Here is a 20,199-nt window from a genome sequence, read left to right on the forward strand (position 1 = left end):
TGTGCTCATCATGACAAGTGCATGTCTTCATCCCCATGACCTATTTCACCCATTCTGCGCCCCGCCAACCTCCCCTCTGGTAGCCATCTGTTTGTTCTCTGTTGAGAGTCTAGTTAACTCTAGTTAAGGTCTGATTCTTTCTCTCTCTCTCTTACATTTTTCCCTTGCTTCTTTGTTTTGTTTTCATAAGTGCCACATGTGAGTGAAATCATATGGTATTTGTCTTTCTCGGACTGACTAATTTGGCTTAGTATTATATTCTCCAGCTCCATCCATGTTGTTGCAAATGGCAGTATTTCATTCTTTGTGTATTTATACACCACATCTTCTTTATACATTCATCTACCAATGGACACTGGGGCTGCTTCCATGTCTTGACTATTGTAAATAATACTGCCATAAACGTAAGGGTGCAAGTATCTCTTTGAATTAGTGCTTTGGGGGCACCTCAGTGGCTCAGTGGCTTAAGCATCTGCCTTTGGCTCAGTCATGATCCCAGGGTTCTGGAATGGAGCTTTGCATCGAGAGGGGGTGGGTCAGCTTCTCTCTCTCCCTCTGCCTGTTGCTCTGATTACTTGTGCTCATTCTCTCTGTCAAATAAATAAGTGAAATTTTTAAAAAAGAACTTGTGTTATTGTATTATTTGGGTAAATATCCAACAGTGCTATTGCTAGATCATAGGTAGCTCTATTTTTAACTTTTTTAGGAATCTTTATCAAGTTTTCCACAGTGGCTACACCACTGTATTTCCACAGTTCATAAGGGTTCCTTTTTTGCCACACCTTTCCCAACATCTGTTGTTTCTTGTGTTGTTGATTTTAGCCATTCTGACAGGTATAAGGTGATAGCTCATTGTAGTTTTGATTTGCATTTCCCTGATGATCAGTGATGATGAAGATCTTGTCATGTGTCTGTTGTTCATCTATATGTGTTCTTTGGAGGAATACCTATTCATATCTTCTGCCCATTTTTAATCATATTGTTTTTTGGATGTTGAGTTTTTACATATTTTAGATACTAATCTTTTATCAGACATATCATTTGCAAATATCTTCTCTCATTCTGTAGGTTGCCTTTTAGTTTTATTGATTGTTTGCAGAAGCTTTTAATTTTGAGATAGTCCCAAGACTCCAGTACAATATTGGATAAAAGTGAGAGTGGACATACTTGTCTCAGTTTTTCCCCATTAAGGAGAATGTTAGCTGTGGGTTTTTGGTAGATGGCCTTTATTATGCTGAGATGTGTTCCCTCTAAACCTACTTTGTTAGAGTTTTTATCATGAATGGATGTTGTACTTTGTCAAAAGGTTTTTCTGCATATATTGAAATGATCAAATGATTTTTATCCTTTCTCTTAACGATATGATGTATTATATTGATTGATTTGTGAATATTGAACCACTCTTGCAACTCAGGAATAAATCCCACTTGATGGTGGTGAGTCATTTTTTTAAATGTATTATTGAATTCAGTTTGGTAGCATTTTATTGAGAATTTTTGCATCTATGCTTATCAGGAATATCATCCTGTAGTTCTCTATTTTTAGTGGTGTCTTTATCCGGTTTTGGTATCAGGGTAATTCTGGACTCGTAGAATGAAGTTGGAAGCTTTCCTTCCTTTTCTATATTTTGAAATAGCTGTAGAAGACTGTTATTAACTTTTCTTTAAATTTTTGGTAGATTTCATCTTTGAAGCCGTGTGGTCCTGGACTTTCATTTCTTGGGAGTTTCTTGATTACTGACTCAATTTCTTTGCTGGTTATCAGTGTGTTCAAATTTTCGATTTCTTCCTGTTTCAGTTTTGGTAGTTTATATGTTTCTAGGAATTTATCTATTTCTTCTAGGTTGTCCAATTTGTTGGTATACAGGGTTTTTAAAAAAATTAATAAAATTTACTGAGATTTTAGAATTAAGTAAACGTATTGTTAAATTTTAATTTCTAAATATATTAATTGATGTTCTTTTGAGCAGCATGGGTCCAAAGCTTAAAAATGGCTCATTAACATTCTGCCCCAAATATGAGCTTGATGAAAAAAAATTAACATGCTTTATTTTTTTTTTATTTCACTGCTCCTAAGTAGGACTGCCATTTAAACCTTTCCTGCTTCCCCACCACCTATCAAAATGCTGAGCAACAAGTCCAGGAGTCCACATTCCAGTTATAAACACGGGAGGACATAGATACATCTTGGTCTTTGTAAAGATCATCTTTGCCTATTTCAAGTTTACCCATAAGAGGAGTTCTGAAAATGTTCATTTGGTGTCTTTGATGTTTTAGGGCTGCTGGTGTCTTCTCTATATCCAAGCCATGTTGCAGCAGCCTGCCACTCCTCGATGACCCAGTGCTCTTCCTAAAAAGTGTATATTATTACTTCATAGACAGTAGGTAGTTAGATCTGTAGTACATTTGGAAATAGAGAGTAAAGAGCTTACCTATGTTAACACATTAAATATAGTTTTATCTATTAAATTTGAGCCAAGACTTTAATCAAAATGTTTCTTATTTATTGGTTCAATGTTAATAAGACAAGACAACACATTTCTATAGACAGTAAGTTAAACCAGAACTAATGCTTAATATCTTTATGTCTTGATTTTAGTTTTGAACCATACTGTTTGTTCCCTGAAGGGAAGATACTTTGATTCTAGTTCCAAGAATAATTCATGTGTAAATAAGAATGCTTCCAAATTATAAATTTCTTTTCAGATGTTCCTGAGAAAGTCAAAGAGGAAACTATATATGTTAATCTAATCTGGCCTAGACATGCTGCCATGATTTAGTGATCATAAATATTAATTTCTGTGCCTGAAAGATAAATAAGGGCAGTGAATTTTAAATGAAATGAAGAAAATATTTTTAAGAACAAAGAAATGTTTTGAATGAAATATACCTGTTTGCAGTAACCATTTTTAATTCTACCCACTAATACACAAACTAAAACACTTAGACTTTGCCTATCTTTAGGCTGATGGCTTTTCTATAACTCTTTCATAGTATTATTAACTAGCTCAAGATGAAATTGTGAAGTACATAATACTTTGGAAGAGTTTTAGGGTGATTGTCAACTCACAAATAGGTTATACAACTATAACTAGTCTTGCAACAATCAGGCACTTGAAGAGGTAATGTAATCCAACAAAACATAGTCCAGCTATTCTTCATTTTAGTCAAAAGCCTGAGAATTTATAGAGTTTAGAACTAAATGCAGACTCTTGTAATATCCTTTTTTTCTCTTGTAATATTCTTGAGGTGCTTTAGAAAGTAACTTAAATATGTGGATTAGGAGAATTGTTAATTTTCTGGATTTTTTTTCCCATTTGTAGATGAATGACTGTGTATCTCAAGTTTTCTTTGTTCTGAGTAGTTCAGTAAGAAGAAATCAGTCTCTGCTATAATTCAGATACCTTATATAGTATAGATACTAGAGTAGAATAATTATTGGTTACTAATATCTTTATTTTTTTAAGATTTTATTTATTCATGAGAGACACAGAGAGAGAGAGTCAGAGACATAGGCAGAGGGAGAAACAGGCTCCCTGCAAGGAGCCCAATGTGGGATCGATCCCGGATCCTGAGATCATGCCCTGAGTTTAAGGCAGATGCTCAACCACTTAGCCACGCAGGCATCCCTAGTTACTAATAACTTTAAGTAAACTAATGTTTATATGGAATTCCCACTGTCCATACAAGTTTATAGTCTGATTAGGGTTGGAGTTATTTATGAAGATACTTTTACGCCAGTTTGTGTGGAAGAGAAAGAGTAATTATCTCAAGTAATACTTTTCCCCTAATTAGAATGTGGTATCAAGAGACCAAGAGCATGCATTTGTGTTAGGTTTGAAGTGGTTAATTTCACCTCCAAGGTCATAACATGTGTTTTCACTAATTTTCAAATTTTAAATCATCTGTTAATTGTAAAGTAATCAGAATCAATACAAAACTCTTAGTTGTGGGGAAGACACAAATCAAGTTGAGAGACTAAGAGGTCAGTTACTAATACTGAAAAAACACATCTAAAAATATGGATCACTAAACATGGGACAGCAATCTCTTTAAATCATGAGTCAGACCATGTTATGGATTGTGAGTTACTTCTGGCTGTCCCTAGGAGATGATTTAATATTATTCATTGTCTTCTGATGGCACTAAATTAATCAAGTTTGATATTGCACCACTTGAGCTACTTAGCTTCTTAATGGATGTAATGTTTTTAGGCTTCATAGGTTACAAAATATTAATTCTGAGAGTTTTAATAACAGAATATCCACACCAACTGTGACTTTATTTTTGACACAGAGAATAAATGAGATGAAAACTCAACCGTTTATTTAAATGCATTCTTATTAATATCATCTTCATATTCTTTAACAAGATAAACTGCCAGTAAATATTAGGTATAGGAATATCACTTGATGAAACCCACTTACAAATCCTTATTTATATTGAAAATTTCTTGTAATATATGTTGAAAGATGGGATAGAATATCAAATACATCACCACTTGAAATTTTAGTATATGGTAAACTTCATGATTAAATAAGAACAAAAAATGATTTGTTGCCTAGAAGAAAGGAATCTCAGTGCTATATGACAATATGTGGATAGCATATGGGACATCATTCATGGACATAACGTTTTTAAGGAAGTAACAAGGAAGAGTTAGTTGCATAAAGATTAAAATGTAGAAAAGTAAGACCTAGATAGTGAAAGAGGTTTAGGAAATTAGCTTTTTTCCTACTCGGAAAGAAGACTGGATAGATTTAATAACTGTTTTCAGGCACTTTGATAGCTGTTGAATTGATCATGATGACCAGCTGTATGTTCAAACTTCACTGATGATGAAAAACAGGAAAGGGTTTGAATTATATCAGAAAGGTTTATTTATAGTGAATGGAAATCATAGGTGATCCATGAAGTTTTTAGAAGAAATTTTATCATTAATAGATTTTTTTTTTTACAATGGAATGTGGTCTCTTGTTTAAATTATCCCTTGAGGAATTCTTGTGTATCTTATGTTTTTGGTACAAGACTGGAGAGAGGAAATAATTATTGTGTTTTGCAAAAATAAATAAATAAATAAATGAATAAATAAAAAATTCACTTTAAGTTCAATTTATGATTCAACTTCCCAATTTGAATAAAAATAAATAATTTTCAATTTCCATAATGAAATATTTTAAATAAAAAGTAGAATAGTATGAAGACCCCCAAGGACTCTTAACTCAGCTTTGTTAATAACCAATATCCCAGGAATCCTGTTTTATCTATATCCCTTTGATCTTCACAATTACTTTGAAACAAATACCAGATGTCATGTCATTTCATCTGTACATATTTCAGTTTGTATTTTGAAAGAATATTCTTATTTTGAACATAACCACAATATCATTATCATATGCAGGTAGATTAACAGTAATTCATTAATATCATCATCTATTTTTTTCCACAGTTTACTTGAATCAAGATAAAAATGAGGTTCCTATCTCCGAATGATTAATATAGCTCTTGTCTTTAATAACTTATGTAGATTTTCAAGTTGATGATTGCTACACTATGATATTTATAGCATATTACTCTGCTGTATATGCCTTATAAATTGGCAGCTAGGACTAGAAGCTTGGTAAGATTCACCTTCACTTTTTTGGTGGGAATACTCCATAGGTGATGTTAAATATTCCTATTTAGAGACACTTAACTTCTGATCATCTCTCTTTTTGTGGTCTTAGCAGCAGTTAATGATTGTTACTTTGATTCATTAATTCACTAGGTATTACAAGATAGTTACAATTCTAAATCCGCATTCCTTCATTAATTGTTAGTTGGAGTCTTTCCAAAAAAGAAAATCTGTCTTAACTAATTATTATCCTGAGTATAGTTCATATAGGAAGGGCACAAAAATGCTTGTTTCTTTTCCTTTATTTACCCATTTCAAAATAATAACTCAGCTCCTAGTATCCTTCAAAGGCAACCAAGTATTTATATATATTTAAATATTACTGATTCAATTTCTTTCCTGCTTATCAGTCTGTTCAAATTTTCTATTTTTTGCTGTTTCAGTTTTGATAGTGTTTATGGTTAGATATTATTAAGAATTCATGGATTAAAAATATGTTCTGTAATTAAGTCTTTTGCAGTTATTAGTTTTATTGATATCCAAATTGCCTCATCTTAAAGTGATCTTCATCATGTTGGCTCTGAGTCTTTTGACACAAGGCTGACAGTTTTGGAGAGCTTCCTTGCGTTTTGTATCACAAGGTGTTCTAGGCTAATCTTATATACTCTTGGCCAATATTGAATCAATGAAAAATTTTATGATGTTTTCCAGGTTCAGTACGTTTTTTTTTAATGCATGTATTTTGTCATAGTAAATGGACTGAAATAAAGTTTAGCATAAGAATAAAATCTATAGAGCAGTGTGATCACATTAAGTAAATCCCACATTTTATGGGAAAAAAGGAATCAGCATTCTCAGAAAGATGTAGGTCTTTCTGGAATCAGGAAGATGATGTGATGAGTCCTCGATTCTTTTTTGAACCCAGATTTTGTGTTTTTCATTAAATTATTAATAGAAATGATGAATTTAGGTTGGTTGTGAAGATTTGAAGTGATGTGGAAGACAAGTTTATATGCTGCTTTTTCCAAGAGCTGAACTGCAGATTTAACTTCAGGCAATAATTTCCCTGATTGTTTTCCCTCTCAGTCCTACATATGAGGTAATATATTTTTGTTAAAAAATAAAAAGAAAATTTTCTAAGTCCTATGATGCTATTAGCAAAGTTACTGATAAATAGTAAAAGGGTCTTACATTTGGAAAGTTAAGTAAATGTAATAAATCTGAGCTAGAAAACTAACTGCTACCATCTGGTTAATAGGTGAACATTTTAATCTCTATGGGATCAGTCCCAATAACAAAAACATGGTGTGACAGACAGAAGGCTGAGGAAAAACCAGGGCCTACCGGAAAACAACAGGAGGAAATAACAGCCTCATCTACATTATTGGCTCTAAGGCACAGAGACATGCAGATTTGTCTCCCTGAAAATGTTTGCAACCTCTTCAGGATGTTAATGTGAAAAGATAGACTGTCACATGTAAAGGAACAGTCTTTCCCATTCTGTAAGAGAAAGAAATGTGTGTAATGTCTTTGGATTTTACTTTAACCAAAGGTATCACAGATATTACTCTTTAGCTATATCCAAAAGAAGACAGCTGAAAGAAGGGGAGACTATTCTCCTCTCAAACCATGGTTCTTTCCTTCAGAACAATAGCAAATAGATACAAGAGTTTTTGATGTGAAGCGGAAATAAGTCGATGTCGATAAAGATCATCGCTGTAGCTTTTTAGAGGAGTCAACATCCCCTCAGTTACACGAAAATATCAGCCTTAAAAATATATTCACTGTCAATTTCACAACGTAATTCTGAGTTATTCAAGTATCTTTATCAGTCATCATTTTTCTTTGCCTTCCTAGGCTTATCAACACTGCAAGCTGTGCTGGATTCTGCTGCTGAAAAGAAATGGCAAGTGACTGCCATCAATGTGGGAAACATTAACAATGACAAGAAAGATGAGACGTACCGATCACTTTTTCAAGATCTAGAGTTAAAAAAGGAACGACGTGTAATTCTGGACTGTGAACGGGATAAAGTAAACGACATCGTAGACCAGGTTGGCTACTCTCTGTTTTCTAATGGCACCAAATATAGAATATGCGTGCAGTGTCAGCATTTGCAATGAGTATTTGTGTGAGGTGCTTGAACAGCAGTTTTTCCTTTATGGTTTATGTAGGATGCTGCAAAGATCATCAATTAAATTTTCTCTGGCTTTGGTTAGCAATAGCAGATGGTCTTCAATCATGCTGACACATCATACTAATCATTAACTATATTCAATACATTACCACTGACTCTTATGTTTTATATGATGAGCATTGCCCTAAACTTTGATATATTTAGCTGGAAAATTAAAATTTAACTTGTTGAGCTTTTGAGAGATAAAGAAATAGCCACCAATTAAGTGAAAATAAGGCTGAGGATCTAAGGGAAAAGTGAGTAGACTATGGCAAAACAGAGTACGTCAAACATTAGAGTGCAGTATGGAACAGACAACATCAACATTGTTGTCTGAATGTGTCTATGTCTTCAGAAAAAGCCTGTATTTATTTTTTCAAGAATTGTTTCCTCCTGCTAGGGAAGCCTTATGTCACTATAAAACCTGTTAACCTATGAAATTAAAATATATAGGAGAGACATATTCAGTCTGTCTTTGCTATTTGAGAAGTTTACTGGACATAAGGATGTTGTATCTGTGCTTACTATACCAACTTGGTTCCATTTAAGGTTTTTTAGGATAGGACAACCATTCAGTAATATCTTAATGACAAAAATAAAATCCACTGTGTTATATAGATAGGGTAAGTGACCAGGGCTGTTGGTGAAATAATATCATGATTTAGTGAGTTAAGATCTGCTTCACTGGGTATCTGCTTCTTTTCTCAACTGATAAACGTGTGTGTGTGTGTGTGTGTGTGTGTAGTGGCTACTAGTTCCTTGGGATAATAGAGGATTGGAAGAAAAATATGCAGTTAAGTATGCATTTCTTGGCCCTTCTATGCTTTGAGGAGACAATTAATTCACTAATTTGTATAACACAAAACATTTTGCAAACATAAATGTTGACACAGCCTTAATTGATATGTAAGAATACAGGCCCTAAGACATACAAAATGGATCTCTCATAAAATATTAAATAATTGGATAAAACTAACTTGTTATAAGAAAGAGCCAAATGTTGTATGCCAGAGAGGTGAACATTATAGTAGAAAAATCTTGATTCCTGGCTCAGGAGATGAAGTTAGGGTTGTTTTTAACCTGAAGGCCTCTTGTTCTAATGTGAACCTCAATAACTCATTTGAATTTCATAGGAGAGTCTCATTGAAACTGAATTTCAATAATAGTCATTAGTCTTTTGTTTAAAGAATTTATGTATTCATGACTCATCATAATAACTGTTGGTGGAAGTCTATATGAAAATGATTATTTCCAAAACTAGAAGATAGAAAGTATAGGAGAAATTAGGAATATAAGTAATGTAATGTTTTGAAACAAATATGATTGTTAAATGTCTATATGGACATCCATTCAAAAGGCACAGAGATTTTGCACATGTATATTGTATTTTCACAAGACTCTCTTGAATGTACCAAATAAGTATGTACGATGGTTGGTTGCATCATTCAGCAAACATTTACTGCAGACATTCTCTGTGCCTAGAATGAAATATGCAAAGATAGGGAAGAAAGAGTGGTATCTGTACCCCATAACCCGTGGTTTAAGAGGGGAAGACAAATTTTGCAGGTATTACACTACAGTACTACAAGTTAGGAAACAATGTGGTCAAAGAGAATGGAGGAGGAGGAACCTATCTTATGGGGGCAGGAGGATCTACGAAGGGTTCACATACTGGCAGCATTTATCTTGCTTGGATTCATTCATTTACTCAGTAAATTTCCTTGAGTGTCTAATGTTTGCCAGAGGCACTGTGGTGAGTCCAAGAAAATAATGTTAAGCAAAACAGGCCAAACCCCATAAGGTGAATGTTTATGATATATTTACAAGAATTAACATGTAATTACAATGATGGTAAGTATATATATATATATATATATATATATATATATATATATATATATAATACATGAAGAGAATATAAATAGGAAAAGAATTACAGAAAATATTTAGATGGGGAAATAATGGAAGGCCTTCAAGGAATAGAATGTACCAAGCAAAAAGTGGAATTGAAGTACATTTCAAGAAAGGAAATACTAAAAAAAGAAAAAGAAAAAAAAGAAAAGGAAATACTATTATTTTAGGAACAGTAAATACTATTGACTTATTTACTCATCAATACTTACAAGAGAACAGAGGTGATGAAACTTTATTGTCATAATAGCTGAAAGAAAGAGAATCAATCTTTGCTGATTATTGGTATTTTATCATTCAATCTAATCTTGAAATTACTCATTTCTAGTTGTGATTGGGTGGGAAAAGGACTCTGCCATCAAAAACACTTAGAAATCAATATAAATTTGCTATCGTTAGTGTAATGCTAATGGTTACTGTAAAGCAAAAACATGATAGTATCGTCAACAGGAATTCCTATGTAGATATGGGGCTAGTGAATTTTCCTCTCCCCTCCCCCCGCCCTTTCTTTCAGTGAATGCTAAACTCAGCTACTGGTAGCACCATTTTTTTCGGTTTTGTTTGGTTTTGGTTTTTAATTCCCAAAAGGAAGAATTGCATGATTCAGAAAGTAGAATCAATACTAAGCAGAATCAACAGATGTCAGTAGGAAATATGAGGGATATAATCAACTCCATTCAAGAGATGCTAATTAATATATTTTTTCATGCAGAAGGACATATTTTCTTCACAATTTTCCTTTCAATACAGAGGGTTCATTTTCAAGGAAAAAGCGATTGAGTTGTATTACATAAAAAGCAGGTTAGAAAATCATACAAGCCCTAACTCCCTTCAAAATAGCTATCACTTAACATCAAAAGGCCATTGGGTGAAATCTTTCCTAGGATTTTGTCCTTGCTCTTTAACTAAATGCATTGCTTTGGAGTACCTGGCTTTGGGATAAAGGAAGGTTAGCAACGTCTTTTCCCAGGAGGTAACATTGGTCCGAAATTCCTTGAGCCTGAAGCATTAATAAGACAAATGATATGGTATTGGAGAGAGCTTTCCAAGCAGAGGAAGCTGAGTATGTGAAGTCCTGAGGTGATGGAAAGAAGCCTTTTTATGGACAAAAATACTTAAAAAGAGGGCCGATGAGGGTCCAGTACAGAGAGTGGAGAAAGAGGGCCTGGAGAAACTTGGCAAGATCATCGGACTTTGTAGCATAAATTAAGGATTTTGCTTATTATGCTAGAAGCAATTGGAAGCCACCAAAACCGTTTCATCAGAGAAATGAACTATTGGTTTGAATGTTTGTCTATAGCCCTGGCATTTCATGCTTTCCATTGGTGTGACAATTTTCTTAAAAATAAAAATTACATTTGAGTATCTAAGTACTAGGACTACAGCTTGGCCATTTCACCAATTTCTACTCTCTTTAATTGAAATAGATCAGTGAAAAGTCCCATTGATTCAGTAATGCCCCAAACTGTCGTGAGCATTACCAAAATGACCACTTGCTCCGTGATGTGTTTATCTCGCCATTGATTTTTGACTTAGATTTGTGGAGAAGGATTAGTTTCTCTGATATTTTGCTGCCTCAAGCTGGAAATAATAATGTTCGTTTGAACCAGATTGCAAGCACTTCAAGATTCTTAAGATGGGAATATTATTTTATAGATTCATATAAGAATCTTTTATGTACTTATTAGTATCTTTAAAATTTATGTACTACTATAAATTTGAGTGTAGATGTCTGAATATAAGATCTCAGATGATGGTTTCAGCTGTCTAATGTTTTGGAAAAATAGCTTTTGTAGGAATAAAATTATGACTTAGTATGGATTCAAGATTCTTTTCGTTTTACAATTCTTAAAATCTTGTGACCTTATTTTCACTATTGACAAAACTGAAGTAATTATTTGTTTAGTTATTGACTTCTTGAAAGATAGCACTTATAAAATGCTAAAATATATTATTACTCTTTTCTGAGATAAATATTCTCTGGATTTGATAATTATATTTGTCAAATACAAGTCATCACAGAATATCAGAAAACATAGTAGATAAAATTCCACTTTTTTCCACAATTGGTTCATAACATCAATAATTTTTTAATTTATATTATTTGCATGTATTAAATAATTGTTTCTTTATCTTTGTTAGGTTATTACCATTGGAAAACATGTTAAAGGTTACCATTATATCATTGCAAATCTGGTAGGTGAATTAATTGATATTTATAATTTTAGTAGAGATGCTTATTAATTATAAAATAGTTTTGAATGACCAACATTTATCAGTGGTATTTTTAAAACCACATCTGGAGTATATTGATCAATTAGAAGTAACCATATTTTTCTGAGTTTGTTATATTTTAGACTTACTTTACATTTTCTAATCAATTTCTATTATAAATGATGTAAGAAATATTTGACAAACTTTATAGATTGTCTTAGGCATATTTAATTATGGAAAGGTTTTCGAAAATATATAAAGTTTAATTGTTCAAATTTCCTCTTGTTACTCACTGTCACAGTGTTTTATAAATTTTTCCCTTTATGCATTCCTTTAAAGTTTTTAGTAGATATAATATTTGAAATAAGTGCACATTCATGAGACTACATTATAGTGAAAAATTACAGCTGGAGATGTTAAGAATATTAATTTGTTATTTTTATTTACTTCTGATTTTCTATTTATCATGTAAGCAACACAATGAAATTAAATTCCTGTAGCTGATCACTTTTTCATTGAGATTTCTGTCAAATTGCAATTATACTGAGCAATCAAGTGGTTAACTGTATCTCTCTTAAGCATAATCGGAGCCAGTTTAGAATTATCATTAGACATTTTTTCAAAATAGTTTTTAGATCAGCAGTAAATGACCCTAAGCCTCTATCATTGAAGAGGTTAATGTTCTTTGAAGAAGTCTGATCTTACTTGATTGAGAACATTGCTGTCCCTAACCTCAAGAAGATAGTGAGAAAAGGCAGAAAAAAAAATGAGAGCTTATTCTAAATAGCATAATAGGACTCTGAAAAGGTTTCATATTTGTCCAAATATATAATATATATATATATATATTATATATATTAGAGAGAGGGATGGTACTGGGACAGGGAGAGAGAAAATCTCAGGCAGATTCTATGCTCAGCAGCATAGAGCCCTACTCAGGACTTGATCTCATGATCCTGAGATCATGGCCTGAACTGTCAGGTACTTAACCGACTGAGCCACCCAGGCACCCCTGTAGATTTGTTTCCATAGGTGGTTTGTAGAATGTCAGATTATTATATCAGAAGACATTATTTCTAGTAATGATGAAAAAAAAAACTTTACAACTGATACTGTTTTCACTAGAAGGTGGCACCAGTGATTTAGAATATTAAATCTCAAACCTGCATGTTATTAGTAGAAGTTGGTTGTTCAGATAAAACTTCAGTTTACCAATGAAATGGCTAAATAGTATAAAATTAATTAGAATTTATCCATTAATATGATATTATAGATCCTAAATGACTCCCTAGCAGAGAAGCAAGGGTTAAAATAGATGAAGCTCTGTATTCACTCACTTCAGAACCACATTCTGTGCAGGGAACAGCCTGGACAGTCAGTCCCCTGTGTGAATTGTGCCATTTGATGAACAACACAGAGCCACATTGAAAGCCGTGATCTTTAAAAACGTCCAGATGGAGAAGATTGTATTGGAACATTGAGAAATAATGACAGAAGGTGGCTCATCAATTTGAGAGTTGATATCTGATGCTTTGAAAAGGAAAGAAATATACGAATGACCCAAGTAAAAAAGATTAAAAAAACAGAAAACAAGTGCATGCTGTTGTCATGCTTCTAGAGAGAAAAATACCTAGTATTTTATCTGAATTCAAATTTGATTTTCCATCTCTGAATACTTGATATCTTCACCATATGGAACTTCTTGTGAATCAGTAGGTTCAAAGATTCTGAGGAGTGCTACAGTTTCTGAGAATTTAAGGGCACTTGAAATTTCACTGACATTTAAAATTGAAGAATGTCATTCAGAGTTGATGAGCTTTCATCTTCCAAATTCTTGGTTGGAAATGTCCCCTTTTTTCTGTCTAGTGTCTAATGAGTATTGAAGGAGGTGGCTATAAAAGATAAAAAAGTCCTCAGATATCATTATTGATTAATTTCCTCATGATGGTAATGCTTGACTAGGCTCCCAAAACACATATTGTGATTAAGTTCTTGATACAGCATTTAAAAGGAGAATTTGTACATAAAATGATGAAGAAATGGTCATAAAGTGATCCAGTTCTCATTTCTTCAGCCCATAAATATGGACAAAAAGTACTGCAGTCCACCCCACCTGACTATCTACCTTACAATGAAGCACATTTGTCAAGGAGCCTCCTCCATGCACATGCAAATTCCAAGAAATTTTTTAGTGGCTTACTGTTAAATAGTGAAGCAGAATCAGACATTTGAGAAAAGTGTGGGCCATTAAGATATAATATAAAACAAACATATAAACAAACAGAAAATAAAATAAAAAGAAATAGGACTGTCAGAAAATACAAGAAAAATACTTAAAATTGTAATGAGTATCCACAGAGAAATAAGAGAAAGTTAATTATCCATAAAGAAAAGAAAAAGTTATGTTATGAAAAGGAAAAAAAAACTCAGAGAATAAGAAAGAACTATGGGAAGTTATTTGTTTTTTTTTTTAATAATAAAATGTAAAATTGTAAGACTGATGATAAGGTTAAGAAAAAATTTCCGGATTATGTAACATAATGACAATACAATATGAAGTGGTCTGTACAGGGGAAATTGCAAGGGACTTGATTTTTAATCTAAGAGTTACGGTCTCTTAATAAGCATTCTAGAAAGATGGAATAGTGAAGGCAGAGGAAGGAAATCATCAAAAAGCATTCAGAAAAATTCTCAGTACTTGATGACACAAATATGTCCATTGAGTACATAAAACAATGAAAGAAAAGAGGCTTCTTTCATAGTTCAAAGAAAATGTCACCATGAAATTTCAGAGATCAATAAAAGATCTTAAAGGTTTCAGACAGGTGAGAAGTAGAGGCAGAGAGGAGTATGAAGCAGGTCATATACAAAAAATGATTAGAGGGATCCCTGGGTGGCGCAGCAGTTTGAAGCCTGCCTTTGGCCCAGGGCGTGATCCTGGAGACCCTGGATCGAATCCCACGTCGGGCTCCCGGTGCATGGAGCCTGCTTCTCCCTCTGCCTGTGTCTCTGCCTCTCTCTCTCTCTCTCTCTCTGTGACTATCATAAATAAATAAAAATTTTAAAAATAATAATAATAATTCAAAAAATGATTAGAAATAATGACATTGTAGTTTTCAATAAGAACAAATGTCAGTGGAACAATGAGAGTCTCAACTTAAAATTATGTACCCAGCCAAAATAAAAATCAAATGTCAGAGCAAAATAAACCTATCTTGAAACATTTAATGTCTCAAAAAATTTACCTCTGATGTGTCTTAGGAAAATGTTGAGGGCTCTAGAAGAAGAAGGGAATAAAACATGAGAGAATAGTGGTCCAGAAAGCAGGGGAAGCATGTTTAGAAACATGCTGAAGGGACAATCCAGAGTAACAGTTGCAGAGGATATAGAAGGAGCCTCCAATTCAGATCTCAGCATTCAGAAAGTCTTCTGTAAGTTAAATATTCAGAAAAAAAGAGAAACAGATTACTTGATATGCTTGATGTTATTAAAAATATATTTACTCATATAAACATGAAAAGTTCTCATGGAGCAACTAGAGGAAAATAAGATAGGTATATACAAAATGATAGTAATGAAAGAAATGAAGCAATTATTAATGTAAAGATTGAAATAACTATTCAAGAAGGAAAATATGGGCTGCTGGGTGGCTCAGTCTGTTAAGCTTCCAAATCTTGATTTCCACTCAGGTCATAATCTCAGGGTTGTGAGATCTAGCCCTGCCTTTGTGCTGAACATGAAGTGTGGAGCCTGTTTAAGAGACTCTCTCTTCCTTTCTCCCTGCCTTTCCTCCCACCTACTTGTGCTCATTCTCTTGCTCTCTCTCTCAAAAAAAAAAAAAAAAAAAAAAAAAAAGAAAGAAAGAAAATGCAGCCCCAGCACATTATTTGGCTTTGCTCTGAATGACAGAATTATAAACATGAAAACTGTGGTCATGAAAATGGGTGAGCAGGTAAATGTGAATGAATTACATACTCATCTGACATAAGCAAAAACTCAATAAAAATTATCAAAAATGAATAAAAAGAAACAGTAGCAAAAATGTGTCATGCAGAAATATGGAGATAAATATGAGAAAAGAAAATTACTGCAGTCAATTGTTTTCAAGCAGCTTAACTGGAGCATGGGTGGGCCAGAGCAGAAAATCTGTGACTTTTGTTCCATATATTCTTGCACTATTTGTACTATTTTAATAAAAAGAAAAACCAAAATTATGAGCCAATAACAAAGTATCCTTCTTTACACAAATAGTATTAAAATATGTTTTTTTTAATATCAATAACAAAGAAAAGATTTTCCTGTATCTTGGATTCAGAGATTTTCAACCCTTATGCAGAATAGCAAGGAGTAAATCTATAAGGTGAAAATATTTATACTTGTGATTTATTAAAATTGTGATTTCATCTTTGAGAGAATGTACTCTCAAAATGACATAGAATTCATGACAGCACAATATTTGAAATCAATGGAAACACCACATCATGGTTTTACTAATGACTGAATTCATTCTAATAATACAAAAGATTGATTTAAAAATTTAATATATTTTATAAAAATTAAGTTCAATATTAAGCTCAATACTTAATATGAAATTCTTTGATTGTTTTCAAATAATGACTAGGCATTTAGTACCTTCCATTCTCATTTTAAAGTTGTTTTATCCCCTGAGAGAATGAACAATTTAAACGGGAATAACTTGCTTAAAATGTAGCTCTTGGGGAACTAGCTTCATGTTATTAAATATATATAACTATGTAGTAATGCTCTATTGTCGATTCAATAAATAAAACCAATACTTTTCCATGGAAGATTTCTCAATAAAATAGAGCACTTTTATGTGAGTACAACCAATAAACAATCATTAATGAAGTATACGCTGTGGTGCCAAAATGAGAGTATGAACTGGGTACAGAGTATTGGCTGATAAATACATGAAACATTTACTCTAGGCTTTTTTATCTCCCATGTAGTCTTTGATATTTGTAAAACCACAATGTCTAGAGTTATTTGTGAGTGTCAAGTTCTTTTATTCCTAATAGAAAGCCTGACACACGTATCCTATGTCTAGGGATTTACTGATGGAGACCTATTAAAAATTCAGTTTGGAGGTGCAAACGTCTCTGGATTTCAGATAGTGGACTATGATGATTCCCTGGTATCCAAATTTATAGAAAGATGGTCAACACTGGAAGAAAAAGAATACCCGGGAGCACACACGACTACAATTAAGGTATATATCTATCTACCAATATGTGCATCTACATCTGTGCCTGTGTCTATATCTGTATCTATCTATAGCTAACTGCTGTCAAGTAGCCAACACGTTCTCTGGAACAGTCTAGGAAGAAGATAAAAATCTTAATTTGTTTTAGTGACTAAAAAAATTAAATGCTTCATGCAAAAAAAAAAAATGCTTCATGCAATCAAACAAGGAATCTTTGACTATTGAGTGCAGTGCACTGTTCTGATATGTGCAATGCCCAAATGCATCTTTTGTTCTCCCGTGGGTTTGGACTTGTCTTGTTTATTCAGCACATTTTATTATGTATTTACCTACATACATATATTTACCTCAAATATTAAATGTTTCTGCTGTTGATAGGAAGATTTTTCCCCCATTTGTTGGTCACCCCATTGAGAACAGAGATAAGAGTAGATCAAAGAGTGAGTGGAATGAAATGATCACATTCTTATGAAACCACATTTATGAAAAATAAGAGCAAGAGTTGCAAGGCATTTCAAATGCATAGTGATTTTGTTTGTTTATATGTGTATTATTAAGCAGATCGTGTATGAATCAGTCAGGGACAGTGTTATTTCAGTTGCTCTACTCTTTTTACATTAGGGAAAGGTTTTGTCCTTGTTGTTTTCTGCACCTAATGGAGAAAAAAATATATACAGATTTTTGGCTTTAAATCTGTAGGATTAAAAGCATTGAATACGAATGGATTCTGTTAATTTGAAGTTAAATTCAGAAAGCATCTCATAGAATGTGAAAGAATAACCCAGAGTTCATTTTTTCCTCAATACTAGGTGACTTCTTGTTTGGTGATCTTGACTGATAGTCAATCTGTACACAGTTTATAGCGGTCCTGTGGGACTTGGAAATACATTGACGTAGCAAGGCTCATGAGAAAACAAATGGACACCTAGTCCTTTCATTGGTGTCAGGTTGTCTCCACCTGTGCTCTCCTTCTGTGGAACTGCGGGCTTCTATCCATTCCAACACGGCGCCTTCTAAGCTCTCTGATGAAGATTGCATATGGCATTCATCCCCAAATAGAACCGACTTGCTCCTTTTGAATACTCTGTTAGTCATCATGTTCCTACCACTGCTGTCTGCTGTGAGAAGGATGAGCGCAAAATGAGATGACTGTTTTCTCCGGGAAGTCATCTCATTATTGAAGTGCATGGGTCGTATATCTAAATGCAAGACAGATTTGGGGTGTGAGAGATCTTTAGCAATGCATTCTGTTAACATTTTCATCAAAACCTAGCTCCAGATTTCGAGCTGAGAGCTTGCTCCCTTCCTGCAGTAGCATTTCCCTCCATAGTGTTTTTCTTTCCTCTACTTCTGCCAAGTTTCAGAGAGCTCGTGATGGCCCTTTGGTGCAAGGTGCTGCAAAGAGCATATAGGGTGATAAGTTAAAAAAAAAAATGTAGGCTCTGATTCAGTGTTTGACCCTAGTTAGAGATTAAACAAATTTACAAAGACAGCACAGCTTTGGAAACACAGGCATCAATAGGAGACATATTTTATATGGCCTTTGACTCTTGATAAAAATTGAATCTGGGTGGAGAAAAAGGCTTTGCGTAGGAGTTTATCTCAACACAGAGGTATTGCTCAGTTACTGGAGGACCAGGAACTTAATTAAAAAGAAAAAAAGAAAAAGAAAAGAGAAAAGAAAAGAAAAGAAAAGAAAAGAAAAGAAAAGAAAAGAAAAGGAAAGAAAAGAAAAGGAAAGAAAAGAAAAGACTCTCATCTGTGATAATCTCCAGTCAAATGGAGGAGATTCACATGTCAGTTAGCAAATATAACAGAGAATGATGCACATAAAACATGCCACTCCCTGCAAATGGTTAGGATGGTATGGAGGAAGGGATGTTAAGGAGGGCATTTTGGAAGCGGGGGGGGGGGGGGTCTTACTAGGGCTTTGCACATGGTTCAGCAGGGAGAAATATGGGGAGGGTGCTGGGAAAAGAGCCTGTACACAGACTCAAAGTGATACAAGGGCATGACAGAGTCAGGAAACTACTTTTTCTTCTTTTTTTTTTTTGTTTTGTTTTTTGTTTTTTTGTTTTTTGTTTTGTTTCATTTGTTTTGTTTCCGCTGTAAAATTTAAAATATATGGATTGGGGGGGGAGATGGACATTTTGTGGGAGTTGCCAAGATAAGGGTCTTCAACTGTCAACAGATGTAAAAGATAAGAATTACAGGACAGGGCTTTCATGTTTTTTTCTGCATCCGTAGGCAGAAGAAAGAAAGAAAAATTACTTGAGGGACAATATAGTATTTTCTGATATAAACAAGTAGCATATTTTTTTTTATATATATATGATCGTTTAAGGAAGGAAAGCAAGAATATTTCCTAATGAGATTTCTTTCTATGTTGTCTTTGGGTCATTGACTGTACCTGGTACATTGCCTGGTAATTTAAATCACACTTTATTAAAATCACCACAATAAAAACTTACATTATAGGCATAAAAACCTGTAAAAATGAAATTCATAAAACTCTCTCCATGGTTCGGCTTTGGATATAATATAAATTATTTCAGGGGATCCCTGGGTGGCGCAGCGGTTTGGCGCCTGCCTTTGGCCCAGGGCGCGATCCTGGAGACCCGGGATCAAATCCCACGTCGGGCTCCTGGTGCATGGAGCCTGCTTCTCCCTCTGCCTGTGTCTCTGCCTCTCTCTCTGTGTGACAGTCATAAAAAAATAAAAATAAAAAAAACCTTTAAAAAAAATAAATTATTTCAAATTGTGGAAGTACTAAATAAATGAATGATTTAAAGTTTCAGTCTCCAAAAGTTAATGAAGCTTCCATAGTTTCTTAATAAAAATCATTCTTATTCAATAATTACAAGTGAAAGATAAATGTTTCAATATTTCACCTTTTAAAAACCACAAAATATAAATTGCTGATGTTATTTTTTTTTTCATTCTTGTACTCTACAAAAAAATAACTCTATAGTCATGGTACGGAGATTTTTTTTTTAAGATTATTTATTTACTTATTTATTTATTTATTTATTTATTTATTTATTTATTTATTTATTTATGA

General features: G+C 33.4%; 1 protein-coding gene across 3 annotated transcripts in view; it reads left to right on the forward strand.

Moving 5' to 3' along the window:
- The window catches only part of GRIA2 (glutamate ionotropic receptor AMPA type subunit 2), a 149,376-nt gene that overhangs the window by 80,067 nt on the left and 49,110 nt on the right, over positions 1 to 20,199 (forward strand). For all 3 annotated transcript variants that reach the window (XM_072773767.1, XM_072773768.1, XM_072773766.1), the window contains 3 exons: positions 7,471 to 7,667; positions 11,843 to 11,896; positions 16,983 to 17,144. In XM_072773767.1, the coding sequence (XP_072629868.1) occupies positions 7,471 to 7,667; positions 11,843 to 11,896; positions 16,983 to 17,144 (413 nt within the window). The remainder of the gene's footprint in view (positions 1 to 7,470; positions 7,668 to 11,842; positions 11,897 to 16,982; positions 17,145 to 20,199) is intronic.

This window comes from Canis lupus, chromosome 13 (genome assembly GCF_048164855.1).
Source record: "Canis lupus baileyi chromosome 13, mCanLup2.hap1, whole genome shotgun sequence".
In the NCBI taxonomy this organism is placed as follows: Eukaryota; Metazoa; Chordata; class Mammalia; order Carnivora; family Canidae; genus Canis; species Canis lupus.